Source organism: Rhinolophus hipposideros (genome assembly GCF_964194185.1).
Source record: "Rhinolophus hipposideros genome assembly, chromosome: 21".
NCBI classification, from domain to species: Eukaryota; Metazoa; Chordata; class Mammalia; order Chiroptera; family Rhinolophidae; genus Rhinolophus; species Rhinolophus hipposideros.
In genome coordinates, this window is record NC_138067.1 from 22,043,712 (window position 1) to 22,070,599 (window position 26,888).

The 26,888-nt window shown below is 48.5% G+C and overlaps 1 protein-coding gene across 3 annotated transcripts; it reads right to left on the reverse strand.

Moving 5' to 3' along the window:
• Window positions 1–941: 941 nt before the first annotated feature.
• Window positions 942–20,869, reverse strand: LOC308490127 (C-type lectin domain family 18 member A-like). 3 transcript variants are annotated; one of them, XR_013992162.1, is made up of 13 exons: window positions 20,003–20,352; window positions 19,279–19,370; window positions 16,974–17,213; window positions 11,646–11,743; window positions 11,132–11,253; window positions 10,889–10,996; window positions 10,025–10,117; window positions 9,543–9,649; window positions 8,795–8,924; window positions 8,397–8,493; window positions 7,371–7,462; window positions 6,364–6,868; window positions 942–1,971 (listed from the first exon to the last, which is right to left on the reverse strand). XR_013992162.1 is itself a non-coding variant. In XM_081031940.1 (13 exons), exons 2-13 carry the CDS (start codon window positions 20,139–20,141, stop codon window positions 6,831–6,833), a joined length of 1,356 nt encoding a protein of 451 aa, XP_080888066.1. In that variant the 5' UTR covers window positions 20,142–20,238; window positions 20,773–20,869; the 3' UTR covers window positions 4,613–6,830. The 3 variants fall into 3 exon arrangements, 2 of the variants coding, with proteins under 2 accessions (XP_080888066.1, XP_080888065.1); XM_081031940.1 differs by lacking the exon at window positions 942–1,971 and adding an exon at window positions 20,773–20,869 and having other exon boundaries at window positions 4,613–6,868; window positions 20,003–20,238; XM_081031939.1 differs by lacking the exon at window positions 942–1,971 and adding an exon at window positions 20,364–20,610 and having other exon boundaries at window positions 4,613–6,868; window positions 20,003–20,238.
• Between the last annotated feature and the right edge of the window lie 6,019 nt (window positions 20,870–26,888).

Consider the following 26,888-nt stretch of genomic DNA (forward strand, 5'->3'; position numbering starts at 1 on the left):
TCTGGTTTTTGTTTGTGGGTTTGGCTCAGACCCCAGAGTTTCACCTGTGACTTCGATGCCCCTCCTGGAGCCCACCCCCTTTTCCCTAAATCTTAGTATATGTGCTGCCGAAGCGAGCACCCCTTTTCCCTAAATCTTTGGTTATCATCCATGGCCCGTCTTGCCTGTGAAGACAGTAATAAATCTGAGCCTTCTTTTTCTGTTCTCAAGGCTTCCTGCAACACAATCACCAAGGGCACCATCTTGCTGTGGTTAGGAGACTTGCAACAATGTCCCTGAGGTGCTGACAATCCAGATCAAGTGTTTAAATGGGAGGAAGTTGGAGATTCTGCGTCCCCATCCTTGTCCCTACTCTTCCATTCGTGACTCAGAATCATCCATTCAAGAACGTGTTAAACAAACGCCCGTGCACCAAGGTAAACACCTGCACTTCCCTGCTGTCTGTCCCTTTAGCATATTCATACTTGTGGTCACCTGCACATTTGCAGTGTCCAGAGGGGACAGAAATCTATACCCATGTCCACCATACCAGGCAACAGTGCATGGACACTTAGAAAAGCCTGCTATGCCCAAGGTAGAAGGCTCAGCATTAAAATAAGCTTGCCATTTCCTTTGGGCTATATATCTTCATTGTCCCCTAAAACTAGAAATACTCAAAAGGCTTTAATCATGAGACCAATCTTTGGGTTGTGTGGGAAAAACCATGCAATGGCCACCAGGTTGCCAATCAGGGCCAGTTATCACGAGGGGCTGGTGGAGTGTCTAGGAAGTTCACCATCAAGGGCAAACCATGTTCAAGCGTATGGTGGCATCTTCCTGGGCACCTGCCATCTTCAACCCAGAGCAGGCAAGCATGGGGTCATGGCTGGGCCCCACCCCCATTCGGGGCCTATATTAGTCATGGCTCTTTTCCAGAGAAACAGAACCAATAGGGTGCACATAGAGATAGAAAGACATTTATTATAAGGAATTGACTGACATGATTATGGAGGCTGACAAATCCTAAAGAACTGCAGTTGGCAAGCTGGAGACTAAGGAGAGCCAATGACATAGTTCCAGCCTGAAGACCAGCAGGATCCACACTCAAAAAGAATGGAAGTTTCAGTTCAAAATTGAAGGCAGGAAATAACTGATGTCCCAGCTCAAGGCAGTCAGGCAGGAAGTGTTCCCTCTTATTCCTGGGAAAGTCAATCTTTTTTCCATTCAGGCCTTTAACTGATTGGATGAGGCCCACTCACGTGAGGGAGAGCAATCTGCTTTACTCAGCCAATCCATTCAAATGTTAATCTCGCCCACAAACACCATAAACAGACTCACCAAAAATAATGTTTGGCCAAAGATCTGGGCACCCCATGGAAGCATTCTCTGTCAAGTTGACATATAAAATTAACCATCGCAGGGGCCAAGTGCCAGGATGTGGGGTGGAGGTCTTTGCTCCATATTCATCTCTCACAAAGACCCCCACGCAGATTTCCTGAGGAGCGTTCCCCCAGGCTGTGAGCGCTTGACTGCATGGAACACAGGTAGGATAGTTAATGAATAGGAGTCATAATGAGTGAGAGCAGATGATGTAAAAAGAGAGATCAGCAATCAGGTGGGAAGAAAGCAGGAAACGGAAACAGACAGGCCAAATGGATGGAAGGACAAGAATGGGAAAAAGGAGAGAAGCAGAAGGGGTGGACATATTAAACAACAGGTCCCCAGAGTTCTTGAGCTGGCACCCAGACACATCCACCCTGAATTCATCAGATGGACACAATGCAGTTCATTTATGTTTATAAAAGCTCCCAGGAAAAAAGGAAAGGATCACTGTATCATCCCCAATATTGATGGTGGCAGTGACAGCAGCTACATCCAGGTTTCAAGGGTGGTGGCACCTCTATCCCATGTTGGTAGTGTCAACTGTGAAGTCTATGCTCAGCAGAAGCAGTGGGTCTCTTCCAGATCTGATCCTCCAAACTTCTGGATCTCCTGGGAAATAACCAGTACTTTCTGCTTTTTCCCTTTCTGCTAATTCCCTTTCTGCTTAGAGTTCCCTTTCTGCTAATTCCCTTTCTGCTTAGAGTTGCCAGAATCAGTTTCCATTGCTTAAAGCTAAGAACGTTGATTGATACAAAAATAGGACTAGGAGTGGATAGAGCAAGAAGCCCTGAGAGAAAAGGAGGTGGTGGTGGTGGGGGGGTGGTTGGAGAGCGCGATGTAAGGCTGGCAACAGGTCAGAGGAGAGTGAAAATGCAGCTAGTATTAAGGGACAGGACACCCGCAGCCCTTGGCATGCTATGGTGAGGCAGTTAATCCTGTGGTTCCCTCAGAACAAAGTTTCCATCAAAGGCAAGGCTTTGGGGACCTGGCGGCCCCTGCCATAAAAGAGGATAAGGATTACTCTGAAGTCAAGGTCTGTTGGGCAGGGTGCTGGGCTAATGGCACCACACAACTTAAATGAAAGACAAGCTCAAAGTCTAAATTCTCCCTCAACGCATGGTTAGAAAACCAGGGAATTTTTATATCTTGCAGCTACAAGGCTTAGAGTAAATCAAACTGAAAGCTTGATCAATGGTTATAAAATGACACCATCCGATGGCTTCACACCCTCACTAGTTCTCTAATTGGGAAAGAGCGGAGAATGGAGAGCAGAGGTCATCACAATGGGGCTGTGTGTTGATGTGGAGACCATAGGTATCCCCTACCCCACACAGCCTCCCTTGCTGGTCAAAGTGATGCCTCTTGGTCATTCTGAAGGTCCTGGTGACAGAAACTCACTAGGTCTTTGCCAAATCCATATCCCTTTCTTCCGGGGTACACATCTAGGTGGAGTTTCCCAACTTGCCTTGTAGGTAATGTGCTACGTGTCTGAAGGGTGGCAATGATGATGGGTGGGTGGGATGTGTGCCACTTCCACGCACATGGCATCCTCTGAGTGACCGTCCACTGTCATGCTTCCTTAGTTGGCCACCTGAGTGCTAACACCTTGGGTGAGCTGGGAAGCTGGGAGCATGGGCTGTAGGTGGCAGGGACGCTCTCACCTTGAGCTCTCCCTTTCCCCCCGTGCACATGTGCAAACATGGCCAGCAGCTAGCACTTCCTTGTGTAATGCACCCAGCAATGACCTTGCCCTGAAGCAGTCCCTTTGTGTGCCCTACCCCACCACCCTTCCTGTTCTCCAGACTGAAATAATGAGTCAGATCCCTGCAGGCCCCAGGGGGCCAATGACTTCAAATTTGGGAGGAGGATTAAATCACCAAAAGAACTGGGAGGTGTTGCTAATTTACGTGGGCTAAAACTTGGCAAAGTGATCTGGGAGTGCATTCTGAGTATGGAGAATGGGAAAGGAAGAAAATAACGTTAGATGGGGTTGAATGTATTATTAATATTTAGGATTCTGTGGGGCTAGCTTGAGTATCTGGGGTGGTTCTAACGGTTTGCTCTGATGGTTGCTTGAAACCTGTACTCAGTTGTGGCCAAATGATATTAGCTAATAGCTGATAATAAGAGTAAGGATAGCTGAGACTTACTGAGCTTTTACTATCCACCAGGCACAGTTTTAAGCACTGTGCTTGTTTAAAATTCATTTAGTTAACAAATGAGGTTTAGATGGTATAATGTTGATGAAGGAATAAAAATATTAAGGCACAAGCTCAGGTGAGCTGACCTTCATCAGTGTTTACCAGTCGCACCAGGCACTGTTCCACACTTTAATGTACTAACTCATTTTATTATCCCTAGTTTACAGAACATGAAGCAGAGAGCTGTTTTTAGGGTGACCAACTGTTACAGTTTGCCGGGGACGGAAGGGTTTCCCAGCACATGGGACTCTGAGTGTTAAAACTGGGACAGTTCCAGACAAACTGTGACAACTGGTCCCCCTTGGTGTTAAGTAACTTCCCCAAAGTCACTCAGTTATTAAGTGGCATGGCCTCACATTCAGGTGTCCTGACTTTAGACTGAAACTCTGCTAGTGGTTCTCGAACCTGAGAGCCTGCATTTGAAGTAGCTGGAGGTCTTGTTAAAACCCAGAGAGCCCGCCTCCTCTACAGAGTTCCTCAGGGACAAAAGTAGACTTGGGGCAGCTCAGCATTTGCTTTTCTACCACATTCCTAGGTAATGCCAAGGCTGCCGGCCCGCGGACTGGCCTGGAGAACCACAGCATTGCGCTGCTTGCCTCCAGATGAGAAGGTCGCAATGGACTTTTCAGGTAGGACGTGCTTACTGCCACCTCCCCCCATGAACACTGAGATGTCCCTAAAGGCGTGTCCTTTGCCGCAGCATTGAGAAATACACTGGTGAGGGATATGCAATAGCACTAGGAATGCTGCCCAGAAAGGCTGCATCTGAATGGGAATCTGGGGTTTGGGGGGTTTCAGGCTCAGAAGGGCACTGGACTGCCAGCCTTAGCTGCCACAGCAGAGGTGGGGTTGTCACAAAGATGGCTCCAGGGTCGCTGCTGCCCGAATATGCCCTGCAGTTCCCATGCCTGGCAGCAGTGACACAGGAGTCTACCCACAGTGTCTTTGCAGAAGAATTTGGACCACTATTTCTGGCCGTTTTGGCCTCCAACCTTGCTCTCTGACTCTCCCCAAGATACTGGGACCAGCCATCGTTCTTTTTTTTTTCTAATTAAGGTGAACTTTTCATAACGTGAAATCAGTACAGTGGCATTTAATACATTTATAATGTTGAGATTTATCTAAGTTCCACCTTTAGCTAAGTCCTACTACATTTTTATCATTCCAAAATAAAACATATACCCATTAAGTAGTTACTCCTCATTCTCCTGCCACCCCTGGTAACCACCAATCTGTTTTGTGTCTATGGATTTCCTATTCTGAATATTTCTTTCTTTCTTTTTTTTTTTTTTTTTTTTTAAAGATTTTATTGGGGAAGGGGAACAGGACTTTATTGGGGAAGAGTGTGTACTTCCAGGCCTTTTTCCCAAGTCAAGTTGTTGTCCTTTCAATCTTAGTTGTGGAGGGCGCAGCTCAGCTCCAGGTCCAGTTGCCGTTTTTCTAGTTGCAGGGGGCGCAGCCCACCATCCCTTGAGGGAGTCGAACTGGCAACCTTGTGGTTGAGAGGACGCGCTCCAACCAACTGAGCCATCCGGGAGGCAGCTCAGATCAAGGTGCCGTGTTCAACCTTAGTTGCAGGGGGCGCTGCCCACCATTGGACAGGCAACCTTGTGGTTGAGAGCCCACTGGCCCATGTGGGAATCCAACCGGCAGCCTTCGGAGTTAGAAGCATGGAGCCTTCGGAGTTAGAAGCATGGAGCTCTAACCGCCTGAGCCACCGGGCCGGCCCTGAATATTTCATATGAATGGCAGACTAGCTTCTTTCCCTTAAAACAGTGTTTTCAAGATTGATCCACCTTGTCGTATGTGTCAGCCCTTCGTTCCTTTTAATGGCTGGATAATATTTCGTTGTATGTACACACCACAATTTATTTATGTGTTCATCCACTGGTGGGCATTTGGGTTGTTTCTACCTTTTGGCTACTGTGAAAAATGCTGAAATGAACTTTATGTATAAGGATTTGTTTGAGTACTTGTTTTCAATTCTCTTGGTTACATACCTAGGAAGGGAATTGCTGGCTCATGTGGTAGTTGTGTTTAACTTTTTGAGGAATCACCAAACTGATTTTCACGGTGGCTGCACCATTTTACACTCCCTGCCGTCGTGTATGAGGGTTCCAGCTGGTCCACATCCTCACCAACCCTTGCTTTCTGTTTCTTTGATAACAGCCATCCGAATGGGTGAAGTGGTATCTTGCGGTTTGGGTTTGTATTTCCTAATGACTAGTGATGTTGAGTATCTTTTCATGCGCTTGTTGGTCATTTGTTTATCTTCTTTGGAGAACTGTGTGTTCAAGCCTTTGGCCCATTTTAAAATCATTCTCCTTTTGATAAATGTCTTTTCTGTAATGATTAGCCAGAGCTGTTTCTATTGGTTGCAACTAAGAATTGTGACTGATACGCTTCTCCCCATTCCACGGTCCCAGGCTATACTTCTACCTCCAATGAGCAAAGCAACTCGATGTGGGCACACAGCAGTGTACAAGTGGGCCAACGTGTATTCTGGACACCAATGATAGCACCTCCCAGTCTTTTACCTGCCTGGGTCCACCCTCTCTCTGTGGGAAAGAAGGGGCATGGGGCACAACAGACCTCAGTTTAGATAATCATCAAGAGAGAAGAAACGCGTGGAGCAGGCATAACGAATAAAGGGAGAGAGTGTAAACAGAAACACAAAGCCAACAGAGGCCGTGGTGAAAGGAGCTGGAGCAGGAAATTGAGGATGCAAATGAGGCTTCTAAATCTATGCATTATTCAGGGCCTAGGGGCCTGAAACTTTCCCGAGGGTGTCCTGGGTTACCTGGGCAGGCAGCAGGCGATGGCGGTGCAGCCGTAGGCACACTCTTGTCTTCCAGGGTCATCCTGGCTCATCTGAATTCTTCTTCAAAATGAGCACTCACAAGCGTGGCTGAGTCATAACTTAGTTTACTCTTTTGTGGGGTGCATCCTGGATAGCGAGGAACCTGCATCTGCCCCAGCTCACAGGGAGGGGGTCTCTTCTAATCACTGGCCGCGGCCCCTGTTGCAGCACCTAAATGAGGCCCATCTTCCAATCCAAAGTAGGCTGAGGGGCCCTAGGCTCCCCTCCCCCATGCAAGGCTCCCTATCGGCCTCACTTGAAGCCCCTGCACCATTTCCTGCAAGGTCTGTGACCTCTTTGGATATTGTGCTTATGGTCCTGCGCAGGCCCTTGTTTCAGACGGCAGGCAGACAGGCAAGCAGGGCTGGTGCCCCCAGGCGCTGGCAGGGCAGAGGCATGGCCGAGCCTCAGGGCCGTGGGTCCCACCGGGAAATGTGCTCCTTTGCTGGAAGGAAGCAGAACAGAGTGAGGGTTGATGGCAGTCCAGGCAGTCCTGGAATAGGGACTCTGCTGCACTTGGTACAGAAGTACCCATGACCATGGTCCCACATGGACCCTTCCAGCAGGTGCTGTTGGGAGCCGGTTCTCGGCCAGCTGTCACCTCTGCTCCCACCAGAGTTTCCTGGGCTCTAGGGAGTCAGGTAACACTGAAGAACTCAACAGTTCTCTAAATAGCAGCTTTAGTGACAGGAGGAAAGAGACCTTGGAGAAAGCCCCAGCCGGGCTATACTTCCTGTCCTGCCACTATATGGACATGCTACATGAAACTGGGCCCATCTTCCCCCTCTGGGCCTCCCAGGTAGTCTTCTTGAGCAGGACGTCCTTGATGGCCCTGAGCGCTCAGACACTCTAGGCCTGTGATCTGGATATGCTGATAGCCTGGGTTGGGCCAGCAGTTATCCCAGGGGACAGGGAACACAGACGCAGAGGCATGGGAGGACCCTCACCAAACTGACAGATATAACGGTTTCGAGTTTTACAGCGTTGGTCATTCCAGTTGAAGGCAGCTGATGCCTGCAGCTCCACGCAGTTGCCAAACCTGCTGGGACAGGATGTCAGGTGTTCAGAGTACAGGAATGAAATTAAGAGTCTGGGAGAGGCTTAAACTCTCCACCCCTGCAGGCCACCTGCATCTAAGAGACCTCAGTGCACACATCTGTATATGGAGCTTCTGCGAGACAGACCCAACCCCGAGCTCCCATTCCTGCTCCCTAGGCCACTGTAGCTCTTTCCAGAGAAACCCGGAGGTCTCTGCACACCCCTTAGCAGGGGTAGCAACTCCACCTACCCACTCCTAGCACTCAGCCACGCCAGCCAATGGGGGGCTGGGGAGGGGACCTGGAGCAGACAGGCCCAGGTCCTCCCTCCCAGCAGGGAGAAGGTGTGCCTGGGAGCCAAACCAGGCCGACTTCCTCTAGGTGATGGGTCAGGGGTATATGCCTGGCTGCCATCAAGAAGGTCGAGAGAAGGCGAGGTGAGATATTTGGAGCCCTTAGTGGCCACATATCCTGACCACCTCCACCCATGCCACCCCCACCTGGCCATTCCCAGGCTTTGAAGACCAGGGTAGAGCCACATAACCAGAAGGTCCTCAGTACAGGCTGGCTGGTGGCTGGATGATGTGTGAACAGATACAGGTGGGTAGATAGCCAAAGAATTCCGGACTGAGACTGTTGATACAGGCAGAGGGGTGTGGTAGGGGAAGGTGGAAGATGGATCATGGATGGAGGGGACCACGGGGATGGGTAGATAGACGGAGCCTTCCTGGGTTCTCTCTCTTTTATGTGAGCTGCTGGAGGCCTGGGGTGTGCCCACACCAGCTGTGCCCTGACTTCCTGGGCACCTGGGTATCAGGTGAGGCTCAGACCCTCAAAGGTCTTGGCCAGGCCACAGTCTAGGTGGAGTTTCTTCAGTGGTGTCTGAAAGCTCAGTGAGCAGGAGGGCCCAGGGGAGGGAGGGCATCCCAGACTCACCCCTGGTTGTCAGGCTGCCCGAAGGCAAAACTGGTGAAGGACTGGTCCTCTCCGGTGGTCCAGCGGAAGGAGTCCTTAGTGGTCTTATAGGTGAGCCCTGGGCCGCAAAAGCCAAGGTTGGCTTCATGACCCGAGAGAGGAAAGTCCTGAGCCCTGAGCCTGCTGCCTAATGCCTGTCCTGCCCCAGCCCTTAGACCCCTTCCCAGCTCTTCCAGTGCCCCTGGTGGCACTCCCTCCCTTCAGCTCTCTCGCCAGGGAAGGGGGCTGCCAGCCTGACTACTGGCCCCATTCTGGGCTCCAAACCCTTGCCACACCCTTACTATTTGTTAGTGGGGACTCTGGGTTCCCAGGGCCCAGGTTCCTGGAGCATTGTGGGATATCCCAGCCCTGTCACTCACCGATCCAGAAATTCCTCGTCTCAAAGTCACTGTCAGTCACCTCGTTGGTGGACTCCAGGCGGCCCAGGTAGAAGGCAAGGATGTCCTGTACTTTCTGGCTCTCGATCTGGGCGAGGACGCCGCCTTTTCCCTGTAAGCCCCCCCACGCTGGGTCATGCAGGCAGGGTCCCAGATCTCAGGCCAGCCCTTCCTGCCACCCCACTAAGGCCATAGATGGCAAATGTGTGTGCTGGCTGGGCTGTCCTCACCACCCCACCACAGCCTCCTGCCTCTTAGAGTAGGGATCCCCCTTCCTCTTCTTTGCCTGCACCTCCTTTCTGTGTACACAGGGGCCCAGGCTGGCAGGGGCCCACTCTTGGAACGGTTTTGTTTCACCTGCTCTGTGTCTTAAACACATTTGAATTGGTTGCCAGCATTGATAAATATAGAGATGCCAATGAAAATCTGGATTTCTGGTTCTCCTGAAAAATCCTGAGTTCTGGCCTCCCTGCACTTGTATTCCTGCCATCAGCCAGCAGCTGGAGCTGAGTCAGGATGGCTCCTTAGGTGGGCGTTGGGAGGGGCCTCGTCCTTGGGCCCAAGGACCCGCAGCTCATTAAGTGACCTCTTGGCTTCCATGGGCCTCTGAGTGGACCCCTACTTTATGCTAATGATGAGAATCAGGTCCGGAGGCATTGAAGGAACCATCACTAAGAATCTTGCTTGAGAACCTAGAGAGGTCCCTGGGAAGGCAGGGGTCAACTGTCACCTGGCATTTCATCTTGGCTCCGTAATATGTGTCTGCCTCCGAAGACACCATGAAGCAGTCTTCATCAATCCTGAGGTCACAGGTGTGGAAGGGAAATTGCACCTTGGCTAGGGAGAGGCGAGCCTGAGTTTGTGTGTGGGATCTCAGAATCATGACCCCTCCTGCCCCGCCAGGGAGCTGAGCTCAAGGTGCTACCCGCCCCAAGCTGGAGAGTGGTTGGGGTCAGTGGTATGCTAGTAAATGTGTAACAACCAGCTTTCCCTCTCTCAAAAGGAGATCTGTGATTTGTAGCATTTGCCAATTTCTGTGGTGTAAATACCCCCATGTGGCCCATTCCAAGCTATCAATGAGATGTTACTGAACAGGGAATTGGGAAGAGATGTGTATAGTGGGCAACTGTGAGCTGGTCCCAGCCCGATCCAGCACTCCATCGCAGGGGTCCTGGGAGGGGCCTGACCCCAGGGCTTAGGGTCAGGACTCACTGGCACACTGGGCTCCCCCGTAGCCGACATCACAGACACAGGAGCACTCCTCTTCCCGGAAACGGCCATGCACACACTGCACACTGCACCGCACTGCCAGGACGGGCCAGAGGGGACAGGAATCAGCTGGCAGACCCCGGACCCCCTTCTGCCCCTCACAGGCTGCAGACATGCAAGGACTGGCCACCCTCAGGGATGGAGACCCCAGGGCTCACAACCTCTGTCACACTCTGAGTCTTTGGTTTGATCTCGTTGTAGAGAGAAGCAAATTGGCGTTTGGTCACAGAGCTGGGGAGGGAGGACAGTGGGAAAAGAATCTACTTCTAGATCCTACGGTGTTTCTCCGAAAATAAGACTGGGTCCTATATTAAGTTTTGCTTCAAAAGACGCATTAGGGTGTATGTTCAGGGGATGTCATCCTGAAAAATCATGCTAGGGCTTAATTTCCAGTTAGGCCTTATTTTCAGGGAAACACGGTAATTCTGTCTTCCTCCTACCACCCCAGCGCCTACAGGGCCACATCTGATTCCACTTTGAATCCCCTGCACAGCTCAGGGTCTGGCAGACAGTCGGTGCTCAATGAACACTTGTTGAATGATTATAGGCTATATGCAGATCAGCAGGGACACAGTCAGCGCCCCTGACACCTCTGAGACTCCCTCAAAACTCACTCAGTGAGTACGACACAGCCCTGGACACACCACGCACGTGTGTGTGTGTGTGTGTGTGTGTGTGTGTGTGTGTGTGTACATCTGGGCTCAGTCCCTCTCACCCCCTGGAGACTGCCTGCATGTAAGCTGGGCCTAGACTCCTCTTGCTGGGTCCCCCGGGCTGTCATGATCTGGAACTCCAGGTGCCCCTCACCTTGGCAGTATCTGCCCGTGTAGCCAGGGGGACAGTGGCAGTGGCAGGTGCTGACATTGAGATGTCCATGGTTCCGGCAGCTCATGCGACATGGGTTCCTGGGGACCTCTGATTGGATAGGAGGGAACTGGAGCAGAATGCTTCCTCTAGGCAGTGCCTTCCAGCAGCAGCCTCTCAGGATGCTGCCCTCCTTCTCAGGATCACCAGAGCAAGCTGTCATACACCCCCTGCCCCAGCACTTACCACAGAGCCCCCCTGCGTGGTCCCAGGCTTTGAAGCAGCCGGAGACACTGGCCGTGCAGAGTGAACACCAGGTGCCCTTCTTATACGGGACGATTGTCTTCCCGTCAACCTCCCAGTTGCCTCTGTGAGAGCAAGCACCAGAGGGCTGGAATGACCTGGCCTTGCTGCCTGCCCCACCGGCCCCTGCCGCTCCTTAAGGTCCAGCCAGGGAGTCAGGGAGCTGGGGGAGACTAAGAGATTTCCTAGGAAAGAAAAGACGCCCAAAGGAATACTGGACAAATTCCCTGAAAGCTGGTAGTGCTTCCAGGAAGGAGCATCTGAGAAGACGCCACATTTCACATGGCCAGAATTGTGGGTGCTGCCCACCTCTGCACCCTCTCCCTATCCCCCTTCTTCCCTCTCCCATCAAGGGTGCAGACAAAGAGGTCTTTTGGGTGGGTGGGTGGGTGGGTGTCACACCCTGGGTGAAAGCATCCCCCCCAACCCCTATAGCACAGCAGTGGTAGGAACTTACCCAGGAGAGTAGGCACAGACAAAGGCTTCCATCTCAGCCTGGCCCCCAGAGCAGCGATGTCGCCCACAGCCCAGCTGGCTTGAGGTGGCCCACACGAGCTGTGGGAGACACAGTGGCTCAGAAATCCTATTGGGCCGCCCCCATTCCCCATCTGGGGGCACAGCACAGGAAATGCTTGCCTGGGGAGGGAGGACATAGCTTGGCCCCAAACGAGGCAGGCAGGCAGCTCCCTTACCTCCCTAGGGTCTCAGGAGCAGCAGCTGTACTAGGCAGAGCTATGAGGGTGGGTGGGAATAGTTTAGGAAGGTTTTCTGGGTGGGAGGGTTGGTGGGGGAAGGGTCAGCAGGTACCTGAAGGGAGGGGAGATTGTGCATGGGTGGTGGAGAACAGCAAAAGAGAGACTTGACATGAAAGGCCTTGTGACAGATTGCAAAAATGGCCACACTTCTCTCTATAGCCTCCTTTTAAATGTGGCTTTGCAGTCATTTGCATCAATAGAAGGACTCTCTTTCCCACATCTTGAATCTGGCTGGCCCTGTGGCTTGCATTGGCCGACAGACTGCAGCAGAGGTGAAATTGAGCCAGTTTTGAACCCAGCAAGTTCTCTGGAGACCCTAGCAATTTCTACTCCCTCTCATAAAACCATACTCAAGCCACCGTATAAACAAGGCTGCTGAAGGTTGAAAGACCTTCTAGGGCAGAGATGAACCATTTAAGGCCACTCTGGAGAGCCAGCTTCCAGCCAACCCAGCAACTGATTGCAGTTGCTAAGCCCAGAAGAACCTCCCAGCTGATCCCAACCCAAATTGCTGACCTGCAGAATTGTAAGATGCTAAATTTGGGGGTAGTGTGTCTTGTAGCAAAAAGTAATGGATACAAGTCTTTAACAGTATTCAAAACTTAGATTTAGTGTTTTAGAATCAGTGACAACTTGAAATAGTCAAAACACAGGAAGAGCTAAGCAAACTCTGGTAGCCACTAAAAATGACGAGTATGAGGCAGGGAGAGATGAACATGTGGTCATATATATGTATCCAATAATTAAAGAATATGCATTCTTTTTAGGAATGCACGGAATGCTTGCAAATATCGGCCCCTCACTAAGCCACAAAGCAAGGTTCATCAAATATCAAAGAACCAGTATCCTACAGGCCACATTCTATAAATTCAATGTAATAAAATCTAGAGTAAGTAATTTAGAAGTAGGTGAAGAAGAAAGCTTAGTTTGGAAATTTAAATATACACTTCAAATTCAAAGACAATGTCATGATAGAAAATAGAAAACACTTAGACCTAAATGACAATGAAAACACTAAATATCAAAACTTATGGGATGCAGCTAACAAAGTTTAGAGGGAAATCTGTAGCTTTAAATGCATATAGCAAAAATGAAAAAAGACTTAAAAATTAATGAGCTAAGAACCCACATCAAGAATACAGAAAGAGGTTATCACTTTGTGAGGGGTCAACTCTCTATTGTATTGTTTTGCACACCTGAAACTAATAAATAAATAAAAAAGAATAACAGTAAAACAAATAAAATAGAAGAAAGAAAATAAAAATAAGAGCAGAAATTAATAAAAAGAAAAAAGAATGAAAACAAACAAAACAACTGATTTGTTAAAATAGACAAACCTCTGGGAAAATTGGTAAAGCATAAAAAAGAGAAGGCACAAATAAATTTGGGAATTTTAAAAGGACATTAACTATAGACACAGTAAATACTTTTAAGATCTCTGTTTAATTCTAGTTTTAAATCTCTGTTAAATAATGAATAATTTTGAAGTTTGACTTTAATTTTTCTCACTGTCACAATCTGTCTGCCATTTTATTGTATAGAATCAAGGAGCTTGTATTATATTTGAAACTAAATGTTAATGAAAAGTGAGCCACTGACTCATTTTTTTTTTCCATTACCAATTTATTTTTTTAGAATCTGAAAGACTAAGAGTTCTAAAAGTCAAGATAATGAATTGGACTATTTTATTTACAACTAACTCATAAACTAAACATTGAAACAAATTTTCGAAAAAGAACAATTATGACTAATAAATTAGAAAACATAAAATGGACAATTTCCTAGAAAATAGAATTTGGCTAAATTCTCTCAAGAAGAAACAGAAAATCTGAAATGATTTCAACCATTTCTAGAAGTTGAATCAGTAGTTAAAAATCCACGCGCACACACACACACACACACACACACACACACACACACACACAAAACAACCAAAAAATAGAACAAGATCCAAATAGCTTTACAGGACAGTTATAGCAAATATTATAGAAACTATTCCAGGAAATAGAAAATGAGGCAAAGCTTCCTAGTCGTCTTATGAGATCAAGATAGCATTGCTATAACCCAGGTAAGGGCAGCATGAGGAGGAAAATCAGAAGACAATTTTACTATCAAATATTTAGCAAACCAAATCCAGCAATGAATTAAAAACGAAACACAATGCGCGCGCACGCACACACACACACACACACACACACATACACACCCCATCACATTTTACAATACGTGCCAAGTAGGCAGATACTCAAATTACTTAATAACCGGCAAAGGTATTTGCCAATCAGAAGAGATGTTGGGCTTGAGCAAGATCCTAGAGACCCACTACTGTGCCTGGCATTCCCTGTTTGGCTCTAGATTATAGGAGAAATCCTAGGAGTCCCAGGGAAGAGGCTAGGCCAGGTGCGTTCTGGGAACTTGGGGTAGTGATTGTTCACAAATAAGTGTGTTAGCATTTGAGTAACTATTATAACATATGGTGCATAGATAAATTACAGCCCTGTAAGTAGGAAGGCAAGGAAGAGTTAACATTTAAAAATATTTAGATAATGGCCGGCCCCGGTGGCTCAGGCAGTTGGAGCGCTCCTAACTCCGAAGGCTGCCAGTTTGATTCCTCGAGTCCCAATTCCTTGAGTCCCTCAAGGGCTGGTGGGCTCCGCCCCCTGCAACTAAAATTGAACAGGGCACCTTGAGCTGAGCTGCCTCCCAGATGGCTCAGTTGTTGGTTGGAGTGTGGGCTCTCAACCACAGGTTGCCGGCCCGCAAGGGATGGTGGGCTCTGCCCCCTACAACTAGCAACCGCAACTGGACCTGGAGCTGAGCTGCACCCTCCACAACTAAGACTAAAAGGACAACAACTTGAAGCTGAACGGCACCCTCCACAACTAAGATTGAAATGACAACAACTTGACTTGGAAAAAAGTCCTGAAAGTAAACACTGTTCCCCAATAAAGTCTTCTTGCCCTTCCCCAATTAAAAAAAAAAAAACTCACTTAAAAAAATATTTAGATGAATGTTGGTATTGGTATTGTGATTGTTTTTCTTTAAAAAGAACCATCTTTTAGAGAGATCTACTTCTTTATGGATAAATACATGTGACGTCTGAAATTTGCTTAAAAATAATATAAGAGGAGAGGGAAATAGGTAAAGATATAAATGAAACAAGATGAGCCATGAAACCATGAGTTGATAATTGTTGAAGCTGGATGATGGTTACATGGGGGTTCATTATATTATTCTGACCACTTTGTATATGTTCAAAATTTTCTATAATAAAACTTAAAATATATGTGACCAGGGAGATGTAGTGTCATATACCAGCTTTGTACACACACACAAAAATTATTCATGTATTTCATCATTTTAATGGTTAAGGAAAAACCATATGATTATTTCAATACTTGCAGAAAAAGCATTTGATAAAATGCAAGACCTATTCATGATTTTTAAAATTGTTAACAAACTTAGATTAGAAAGAAATGTAACATGATAAAGGCTATTTATTAAATTTATAGAAAGAATCAGGAGCCAAGAATAGCCAAGAAGTTTTTGAATAATAATAATAATATGGGGGATTTTCCTGGCAAAACTTTTTATAAAGCTATAATTAAAACATAACGTATGCAGGATGAAAAAAAGACCAACAGAATAACACAGAGAACTCAACAACAGATGATCTGTGAGCTTAGTATATGACTGATGTGGCATTACAAGTCAGTGGGGGAAAGATTCAATATTCAGTAAAAGTTGTCCATGTAGAAAAAGATAAAATTAAATCCAATGTCAGACCATGCACAAAAAATTCCAGGTGGCTTAATGACTTCAATATGAAACAGAAAAACATTTAAACTTTGGATGAACTATAAAGCGAAAAACTGAGAAAATGGGTTACATTAATATTAAAATCTTCTATACATGAAAGGTAATATAAACAAAGGAAAAATACAGGCCATTTGCTAGAAAAGGTATTTGCAACCCTGATGACGAACAATATGTATTAAAAATATAGAAAGGATGCTTACAAATTAAGAAGGAAAAGAGGCAGCACATTATATAAATGGGCAAGGGTTATGAACAGGCAATTAACAGAACATAAATATGCTCGGTCTCCCAGGTAATCAGAGAAATGCAAATTAGAAATAGAGTGAGGTGGCGTTTCATAGCCTTGAGTTGGCCAAAATGAAGGAGCCTGACAATACCGAGTAAGCAGCAACTGGTTTGCAGGTGGGAGTACAGTTGGCATGATCACTTTGGCCATAGCTAGCAAGGTTATAGATGCATGCCCTCTATGACCCAGCAACTCCCCTTCCAAGCGTGTCCTAGTGAAACTCTGGGTACATACGTACAAGAAGATCCCAAACAAGATATGTGCATTGAGGTATGACTTTTAATAGTAAAAAAGTAAAAATAACCTAGATGCCTGTAAATTGTAGCTTGTTCATAGTGAATCACCCATTGATATCTGGATGGATGGAGGTAAATCTTATAAGTGTGGTCTGGAGCGAAAACACAAATGCAAAAGGAGACAAACAGAGCACTTATGTAGGATTTAACAACACACAACCCACCTGCACAGGGAGGAAGGGTATAAAAACACTTACACGTGTAGTAAAGGTATAAAAACATGCTTGGGATTTTGCCTGTGCTTTTCAGCGCTGTCCCCTAGCACCTAAACAATGCCAGGTATATAGGAAAAAAACAAAGGAAACGTGCTTGGGAGTGATCCACCTGCACTTCAGGAAGGTCACCTCTGGGGAGGGACATAGGAGAGGGCAGGAGTAGGGCTATGGTTTAATTGAGATGTTTTTTTAAAGAGATGAGCAACGAATACTGTTAACATTTTCTAAATCTAAGTCGTGAGTAAGAGGGAGTCCATTATTTGATTTATGTTTGAAATATTTCATATTTAAAGCTGAAAAAATTAAAACTATACAAATTGGAACAAAAGCAACCACTGATTTTAGGACAAACTGTAGCCCTTCTGAGCCGACCCTGGCAGCACAGGGGCGTCAGAGCTGGTACCCTAGCCTCACCTGAGTATAGTGGGTGCAGGTGGCGTTGTGGGCACACTCAGCTGCCGCATGGTTGTACCACTGGCCCTCTGCAAACCACAGGCCCACCACGTGGAGGAAGGATGCTGAGCCCGTGGGCAGCAGCTGCACATTCCAGCCCACTTGTGGAGTGGCCCGGCGGGTGGAAGCCAGGCTAGGGGCTGGGGCACCACAGAGGACCGCCCTGGCCTGAGCCTGTCGGGCCAGGCTCTCGCTCCAGTCCTGGGAGTAACACAAACAAACATCAGCAGGGGGCCCTCCATTGCCTGTCTCCCACACATCCCTGGGTGCCCAGTCCTGCAGGGAAAAGACACTGGCCCAGAGGTCCTGCGTGGCTGCCTGACTGCTCTGAGTGGGTTTTACCCACTTCACTGGGCCAGGGAAGATCAGACAGGTTCTGCCCAGAGCTCTCAGATGGACCCCTGACCCAGAGCCCACCTCCACCCAGGACTGTGAGTCTCCATCCTCCTGACTCCTGTGTGGGTACCCTCAGGCCCTGACCATGGCACCACCACTCTGTAAGGGACAGTGTTCCTGAGGGAGAGGTGCCAGCCCAGGAAATAGGATGGGCTTCTGCCGTCGTTTTCCCCGCCTGGCAATGTCAGCCCTAGGCAGTGCCCAAGCCTTGTACACTGGCTCTGTGTTTGCCGTTAGGCACACCTGCCTCTGGCCATTATCATGTCGGCTGCTCCCACTTGGTTTCCCTTCTGCGATGCCAAAAGCCCCAGCAGCCATGCCACTATGTCCTATTCTCCCACCCTGGCTTTGGAATGTGTAGGGCATCTACAGGGAAACAGGATCAGAGAGGGTGTTGGAGGTTTCCTGGGTCTCAATGCTTTGGTCCCAGCAAGCACAGTTCTCTGGAGCACATCTAATCTGCTCTTCCCACCCAGGCACCAGCTGACCTCCCCTTACCACCCCCAATCAACAGTCCCCCTCCTCTGAAATGAAGGGCACAGCAGTCGGGATAATGGTGTGTCACCCCATCTCCTGCCCTAGCCACTTCATTCTCGTTGTGTGAGCTCCAGCATTCCCCTAATCTCCACTACACTCAACTGTCCTCATCTGTAAAATGGGGACAATAAGGTGTTTATAGGCTAAAATTCTTGTGAGGATTAAATCGATAGGATTAAATGGATGCAGGGAGGAGAGTGCTCTGCTCAGGGCCTGACTCACAGTAGGGTGCGGGGTCGCAGTGATTTTGCTGCTAATGAGGGCTGAAGCTGAGAGCAGCTAGTCTGCTTGCAGCCCCACAAACCCCCAGGGCCTCAGCCTCCACTGGGTAAAAGCCTTCGAGGCCCACAGGGGTGCTTAGGGCCAAAGCCAGAGGTGAGGGAGACTGATTGGGGACTCCACTTGCACCTTTTATGAAATGCTGTTTTCTATGACTTTGCCAAAAGGGGCCATGAAAAGTGTAGAAACTGCTGACCAGTTGGTCAGGAGTACCCCCACACCAGGTGCTAGGCTTGGAGTGTGGGAAGTGGGGAGTGGGAGCCAGGACCTGGGCCTGGAGGAAGGGCAGAGCAAATACAGAGCAGGGGAGGGGGAAGAAGTGACCCCCTCCTGTCTGCCCGCCCCACCCCCACCTCCTGGGAAACTGACCCGGGAGCTCTCAAGGTCACTACTGCTCAGCCAGCCTAGGAGGAGTTTGTGGGAGGCAGCCATGGGGAACTCTGCCGGCTCCCATCCTGTGCTGCCGTCACTCCCTGGCCTGTTAACATGGGCTGTGGCAGCTGGGGTCCCACACTATGGGGGTGGCGTTTCTGGACCTCAGGAAGACACCTCCAACCTTGCAGCCCAATCAGGGGTGATGCCCCCGTTCAAGTGAATGAACGGGAACTTGGAGGGGTGGAACTTGGAGGGGCCCCTCCTAGTTCCCCCGGATAAACCCATGAAGAAGAACTGGGTCCTGGTCCCACACAACCCCCCCCACCCCCCCACCCCCCCGCAGAAGGATGCTTCTCCCTCCTGGTCCCCAGCCCCTCCATCCTGCTGGGACTCCTTTGTGAAGCTCCTCTTTCCTTCCCAGTTTCTTCCATGCCTCCTGGTCTCCAGGGCAACGGCATGGGCTGTGAGGAAAGACCAAAGGACTGCCTGCCCTTCTGGGGAGCAGAAAGCTGCAGAGCCGCCAGCAACCAGACCCAGTCCCAGCTGTGAGTAAGTTGACTGGCTGCCCCTTCTGCCCAGCCCAGGTGGAAGGGCCTCTGGTACTAGCATGGCCTCCTGAGCCCTCTTCAGGGCTGTCCTCCAGCTGCCCCTCCCGTGAGCCCAGGCTGGGGGCACTCACCATTCTCTGCATGTTGGCTGCAGGAGGCTTCACCCTGCTCCGCAGGCGGTTGTGCAGGGAGAGGAGCAGGAAACTCTCCTTCCTGCTCAGAGCTGGAAGACAAGGTCAGGCCCACCTGGGCAGAGGGACCTGGGCCTGTGCCCTGGGTGATGGGGTGGGGGTCACCATGGCAAGATGAGAATGCGACCCTGACCTTAGGAAATGAGACCTAAGTGGGCTGGAACTGGGCAAGACCCTAGGGTGGTCCAGGAGGATGGTGGGTGTGTGGGAGCAGAGAGACGGGGGAGACTAAGAGAGGTGGAGAAGAGTGGGGGGTGAGAGAGAGACTGAGGTGTAAAGGAGCCCTTGGGCTTAGAGCTGGAGGTGGGTGTCATGGCAGGGAATGGGGGCTGGGTTGGGTGTGAGGAGGAGGCCAGCCGGGCTTTCAGAAGCCCCCTGGCTGGGGCTCCTCTCAGCTACTGAGTCTCTCCTAGGGCCCCAGCTACAGGTTCCTGGTTCCTAGTATTCCTCCTTAACCCCCAAGCCTGGTCCGCTCCCCTTCATTCTTCTTCCTCCCCTGCCCAGCCTCCCCCATCCATCTCTGCCCTGGACTGTCCAAGGGTTACTCTTTAAACCACACCAGCATGCCCAGGGCTCAGGCCTCAAACTCACTCCAGAAGCCCCTTAGACCCTCTCTGCAGAGCTCATAACTCCTCCATCAGTTTCCTCACCCAGGGCCCCTTACCTCCGGGCATTGGAGCCTGCTCTTCCTGTAGCTGGAGCGGCTGCATCTCTGCCCAGGCCATGCCAAGGACAGCCAGGAGCACGGGCAGGAGGCCAGGCCTTTGGCCCCCCAGCCCAGAGGAGGGCTCCAGCCGGAGCATGGGCCTGTTGGGCGATCCAGAAGCAGCCTCGGGCAGCCGTCTAGCTCACTTCCCAGGCTGGATGAAGCTATTCACAATGTCAAGGAGTCAGGCTGGGCTGGCAGACAAAAGGGGGAGGCTGGTGAGTAATTGGTGTGTCCAAACAGCCTCCCATCTGGGCTGGCATGAAAAGAGACAGACAACTCCAATCCCAGCCACCCCTTCGACAACCGAGCTACCTACCGACCAAGTGGTGTGCACTGACCCCGTGGCCCCTGCTAATCATTGCAGGATTATTAGAGCCCTTCAGGAGCCCTTGGAGACCCTGCTGATTGGCCCGCAGACATTCCAGGGCTGTGGATTAACGAATGATGGCTATGCCCTGGCTGGAACTGTGTCTTTCAGGCCCATCAGCGGCTTCCACTCCCAGCCTCAGGCCTGAGCAGGAGGCTAGAGCCTCAGCTGTGTGCCCTGCGGGCGGGCTGGAACTGGGCAAGACCCCAGGGGAGTTCTTTAATTTCTTGGGAAGCTGGTCCCAACCCCCAGCCATGAATTAAACATGGGCAGGTGGTAACTGCACACCAGACAGGTGCCACCAGTGGATGGGGGTGCTAGGGTGGTGGGCTCCTAGGGGAGTGAGCTGGGGCTGTACCTGTGGTAGGAAACTGGTGCTGTAGGACAGTCTGCCTGGGCAGTGTGGGGGGCTGAGCCCCAGCCCTGGTAGCCCCCACCTTCAGCCACGTGACTGTGGACCAGGAAAGGGCCAGGCAAGCGGGAGGAGAGCACGTGATGCCTTGGCTGACTTGAGTCCTGCTGGGAACAAGTTGGCCTCTAGAGAAACTGGCGGTGTAGATGGGGGGCAATGAATTGTCATGATGCTCAGGGCCCGGCCATAGCCTGCACAATCCCACTAGAATAAGTTGAAGGAGATCTGTACCACAGCTCACATTTCTTAGAAAATAAAAGGCTATCCTGCAGGCCACAGCCAAATGCCTACATACCTCTCAGGGCAGATCAAATGTTATTCAGCTATGCCAAAGAACAGCCTTGCAAGCCAATTCCTTCCTCCTAGAGTCTGTGCGACTGCTGACCCCTAGGCTGGCATTTTGTCAGAGCCAGGTGTCAGCTCCCTGGGAGCTCTGCTGAGATGCAAGTGGGCTTTGTTTTCTGGGGGAAACACTGATAGAACATGGATATCATCTAGGACACTGGGGAGTGGAGACTGGGTCAGACATAACCCCTAAGCCGGCCTGGGGTTGCCAGTCTCCCCATAATACCCAGGGACTCAGGAGTTTCTTCTACCTCAAACGTATGACCAGACAACCTCAAACTTATCCCGTCTGCATCCCAGCAATGCTTAATAATAGTGAGCTTTTTCTGTAGAGCTTACAAAGCACGTTCACATATGTGAGTGCATTTAATTGTTGCAACAACCCTGTACAGTAGCAGATGTAGTACCCATTTTGTAGATGAGGAAGCGTGGCTCAGTGTGCCTAAGGGACTTACCCAAGCTCACCCAGTGAGCACATTGTTCATGCCAGCTAATCCAGGGTCTTCACATTCCCAGACACTGGTGCCTAACTGCGTTAAGTCGCATCATAGCCTTTTGAGTCCAATTTCCACAGCCCAGCTCTATTCTGTTAACAAAAGACCCATTTCCTGCTTCTGGGCTTCGAAGATAAACATGGCTAGTTTTTCCATATAGCACAGTGCCAGGTACTTGGGATAGGTGAGAGGAAAATACATTTGGGGGTTTGGGGTAGAACAACTTTTGAGGGGCCCTGGCTCACTGTAAGAGGAGATCAGAACAAGCCCAGCTTCAGGAGCCAGAAGAAGAGCAGCTGAGTAGATAAATCACAAACCAGATATCTGAGGGCTTAGGTTCTCACCCAAATGCTCTGTATTGTCCCTAGGACTGTAACTTCCATCCCTGGGCCTCAGTGTAAAGCAGGGATGACAACCTATGCTGGACTCCTTCACCAGGGCATTGCACCTTGGTTTACATGGTATTTCCTCCTGGTCCAGACGTTTTATGGGACCCTGCTGAGTGGTCGGAGTTGGTTTTGAGAATGGGTATCCCCTTTCTTGCAAGGCAAATTTCCCCAATAAGCGAACTCTATTCTGATTTCTGTCAGAATATTAGTTAGATATTAGTTTTATTTGTTTCAAATTTCATATAAATAGATTCATAGACTATGCACACTTTGGGGCCTGGATTCCTTTGCTTCACATAATGTTTGTGAGATTCATGCATGTTGTCTATATCAGTAGGTTATTTTTGTTGTTCCTGTTTTTCACTGCTGGTAATATTTCATTATATGTTCATTCTCCTATTGATGGACATTTGGGTTGTTTTAAGCTTTTGTGTATTATCAACAAAGTTGCTATAACCATGATTGTACAATTTAAAATTTTCTTTTAGGGTGGCCAGATGGCTCAGTTGGTTAGAGTGAGAGCTCTTAACAACAAGGTTACTGGTTTGATTCCTACATGGGATAGTGGGCTGTGCCCCTTGCAACTAAAGATTGAAAAATGTGATTGGACTTGGAGCTGAGCTGTGCCCTCCACAACTAGATTGAGGGACCATGACTTGGAGCTGATGGTGGGCCCTGGAGAAACACACTGTTCCCCAATATTCCCCAATAAAAAACAAACAAAACAATTTAAAAAACAAACACAAGCAAACATAGGAAACACGAACCAACTCATTTTATGAGTCCAGCAGTACACTGATACCAAAACCAAAGCTACTCTAAGTATTTAGGGTGAAATATACTGATGTCTACAATATGCTTTGAAATATACCAAAACCAAGATAGATTAATGAATGGATATAAGGATGAATAGATGAATAAAGATGTGATAAAGATGTTCAGTAAAATGGTAGAATCTAGCATTAGGTATTTGGGTGTTCACTGTAAAATTCTTGTAAGTTGGCAGTATATTGGAAATCTTTAAAAACAGGAAAAAGGAAATATGATTATAATGCATGACATGGCTCAACTGAGAATAGTTTTTATAAACTCAAACAATGTAAATAATAATGATTTAATCCAAAAAGTAAAATAAAAAGCAAGTTAAAAAAAGAGGGGGCAAGAGGGGGAAATGATATGTGTGGTGTGAGAACAAAACCATCTTCCAAGTCAGAAGAGAATGCGTGAACACTTGAATGCTGGCATTCAGCCCAGGCCAGGTCAGCTCCAAAGTCATGCTCTTGGCCAACTGTGACAAACCCTTTCCTCTCAGACTCTGAGGGGCTTCATCCAAATATGCCCCAGATCCAAGTGTCTGAGGGTCCCTAACTCCACAGAGCCTTTACACTTGGTACCATAGTGGGAGGGAAAGGGCACATCCCTCTTTTCAAGGTTGCACCAAAGGAGCCTCTTCTTAGACTGTTCTGTGCCACAGGGGCCACGCTGAGTTATCACCTCTCAAGGATAAATTTTATTGGTCTAATGTAGGTTTCTATTTAATCCTTTCATAGTGCACTCCTTATGAGGGGCCCTGTGCACCCAGTAACCTCAATTCATGTGCAACAGCGCCACCTATTGGTCAGTTAATATGACCAAAGGCAGTAAATGAATCACATCTGATCACCGAGATCACTACAGCATTAGCCCTATTTCACAGACGGGCAAATAGAGGTTTGCTCTCCATTTTCTCCAATTCATTTGATACCCTAAAAATAAAAAGGCCTTTCAAACTGAGAGGCCACAAGCGCTTATTTGATAACAATAAGAATTTGGGACACACTCATTCAGGCAGAACCTCAAATAGTGTTCCAATTAGGAGACAAAGGCAATGGGTGTTTATGAGAAGGGGAAGGGGAACAATTACATCAATAGAAGAAAGACATTTCTATTGGTGCAGATAACAACAGTGATGTTAACTCTAAACAATGTTTTAAATTTTCCAGTAGTTGTAATAATTGCTTTCTTATTATCTTTGCAAATAGTTCTTTGGGAAAACAGCGTTGCTTCAGGACCAGCGCAAAGGTTATTTCACCCAGTTTTAACATTCCAAAAGTTTGAGACATAAGACATGCAAGGCCGTTACTCTAGCATGGCAGGATGTCAAATTCAATGACAGCGATAGTAACTTCAGAAGGAGGTACGGAGGCTTTCTCTCTCCAGCCAGGCCACCCTGCATAATGCCTGTACATGCTTTATCTCAGTTTCAAAATTCTGTTTTACACTTGGCAGCACAGCAATAAACAGGTTTATGTAGCATGTTTGTCTTTTGTGATGGCAAATACATACACCGAGTTACACAAGTATTAAGAATATTTCACAAGCAGACCGGCAAGAGTAATTCAAATGTCTGTTTATTCATTGACAAAACTAGTAACATGAACAGAAAATCTGAATTGAAATCTGCCTTGATAGAAACACAGTGCACAATATTAATTCCGTGTTCATGGCGGGCAGAAAGGCTTTAGGCTGTGTCCCTAAAGCCAGCAGGGGTCTTGAGAAAAGATCCCATTTACCTCAGTGCCTGAACATCTTCAGAACCACATGCTAACTCAATACAGAAAAAGGCAGGGGCTGAACCGAACTGCATATTTACAAATGCAGATAATGAGTTACAATTACTGTGGCTCTACGATACACCTCAAGGGTTGGTCAGAGTAAAGTGGGAACTGTGCTGCTAGAAGCCCTTCATTGAAACGAGCTGTGGGAGCTTTCTACCCCACACCCATTTGTTCTGGGGAAGAAGGTATACGGTGTGATGGAACCCTCACACTGAAATGGAGTTACTTTTTCGTCCTTCCTCTCTCCACCCACCATGTGACATTCTGGAGTGTAAGGCACGAAACCTGGCGTGGAGAAAAGAGGTGCTCTGAGCTCCAGTGTGCAAAGGAATTCCTGGCTTACATCTTTTGAAACAGATGCTAAAAATATCTTGCCCACCTCTTGTAATTACTGTCCTTGAGAGACAGAAAAAGGAGATGGCAGAAGAAGGTTTGCAATAGGATAAAAATAGCTGCATCTAAATATCAGGAGAAAAATGGGCCATGAAAACTGTGTAATTTTTCAAAGGATGCTCTGAGAAATCTAGAATCTCACAAGGAATAACAGACATTTTATGGAAAAAAAAGTCAAATGCATAAGTATACTAAATCCTCTTAAAATAGTGCATTCGTCATTATGAGAACATACAAAGTACAAGTCAACATTGACAATGAAAGAAGCTTTAGTACTTAGCATTTTAAAGTGGATGCCAAAAATAGTGATGAGTGAGGAAGCAGGTAGAAATCTATACAGCTTGTTCATTACCTACTGTGTGTAAACAGAATGTAATTAATGTATTAAATATCACTTTATTTCATCCACCATCTCATACACACAACTAGGTTTCTCCCAAATTCATGCCTGGTAACGGTATGAGGCAGTTGGCTCATCAAAAAAATGTTGTGAAGGGAGACGCTCAGTGCCTCAGGTGTTTGGAGCTCCGTGCTCCTAACACCAAAGGCCGCTGGTTCGATTCCCACATAGGCCAGTGGGCTCTCAACCACAAGGTTGCTGGCTTGACTCACATAAGGGATTGTGGGCTGTGCCCCCTGCAACTAACAATGACAACTGGACCTGGAGATGAGCTGCTCCCTCCACAACTAAGATTGAAAGAACAACTTGACTTGGAAAAAATCCTGGAAGTACACACTGTTCCCCAATAAAGTCCTGTTCCCCTTCCCCGATAAAATCTTTAAAAAGAAACAGTGAAGTTTTTCTCCTGAAATTGCCACATCTGGGAAATAGCCGCATCAGGAAAAGTTTCCCCAAGAATATACCGCAGATGCATTTGTCTAGTCTTTCTTGTTTGGCAGGAAGGTGACCCCAGGCTTTAAGCCTTTAGCTAAAATATTACAGCATTTATCTAGGACAGAAACCCAGAATGGCTTGAACTTTCATGAAGCACAGTGGCAGGAGGCAGCGTTTTTGTTCTCAGGCAGCCAGACCTCATGGTCGGCTGCTCTGTGGAGTTAATTGGTGACTGTGTGGTATATAAAGTATGGCCTGGCATGGTGACAGGGATCCCTGGCGTTATACTGCCACTCCCTAAAGGCAGAAGGCCATTCTTTTGCACTGCTGAATGCCATCACCTAACAGAGAGCCCGGCCCCAAGAGGCCAGCAATGAAAAGAGATTGGCTTGTGGGGTGAGATGGGCTTCAATCCAAAGAATGGGAACAGGAGAGTGTGGCCCAACACGCAGGGGCGGCTGTACCATTAGATGGCTTTCCATTCAAAGAAAGATTTAGTGGACGCTGTGCCAGTGTCCTAAGTGCTGCGAATACAGCCCTACATTAGACTGAGGTTCGGCAGTGAGAGGGCAGGGCTCCAACCAGTGGGGAAGGCAATCAACAGGCAAACAGTCTGCATGGTGTGCGCTCTCTACAGGAAAGGAGACAGGGCGATGTGATGGAAAGGGAGCGGTGGATGTGCACGTGTCAGGTGAGGGATGAATGATTCCTCTTCCCCTGGTCCAGAAAAGCTAGAAAGGTGCAGAGTACGATCCGGTCGGGAACTCAGGTCCTCTAACCCCGCCTCCCAGGTGGAGGCAGGAGGAGAGCAGACCTGGGTCCAATCCGCTCTGCTAGAGCCTCGCCCACGAGGATCCCAGCGGTTTCCAAGAGACAAAGCGACTGTCAGTCCAAGAAGCCTTTTAACGCTCTGGACTAGAGTAGGTTTGGGCTGCGGACACAGGGGCCAGCCCTGGAGACGCGCCTCGTGGGTAGAGACGACCCCCGCGCCGCCCACATTTCGGCGGGG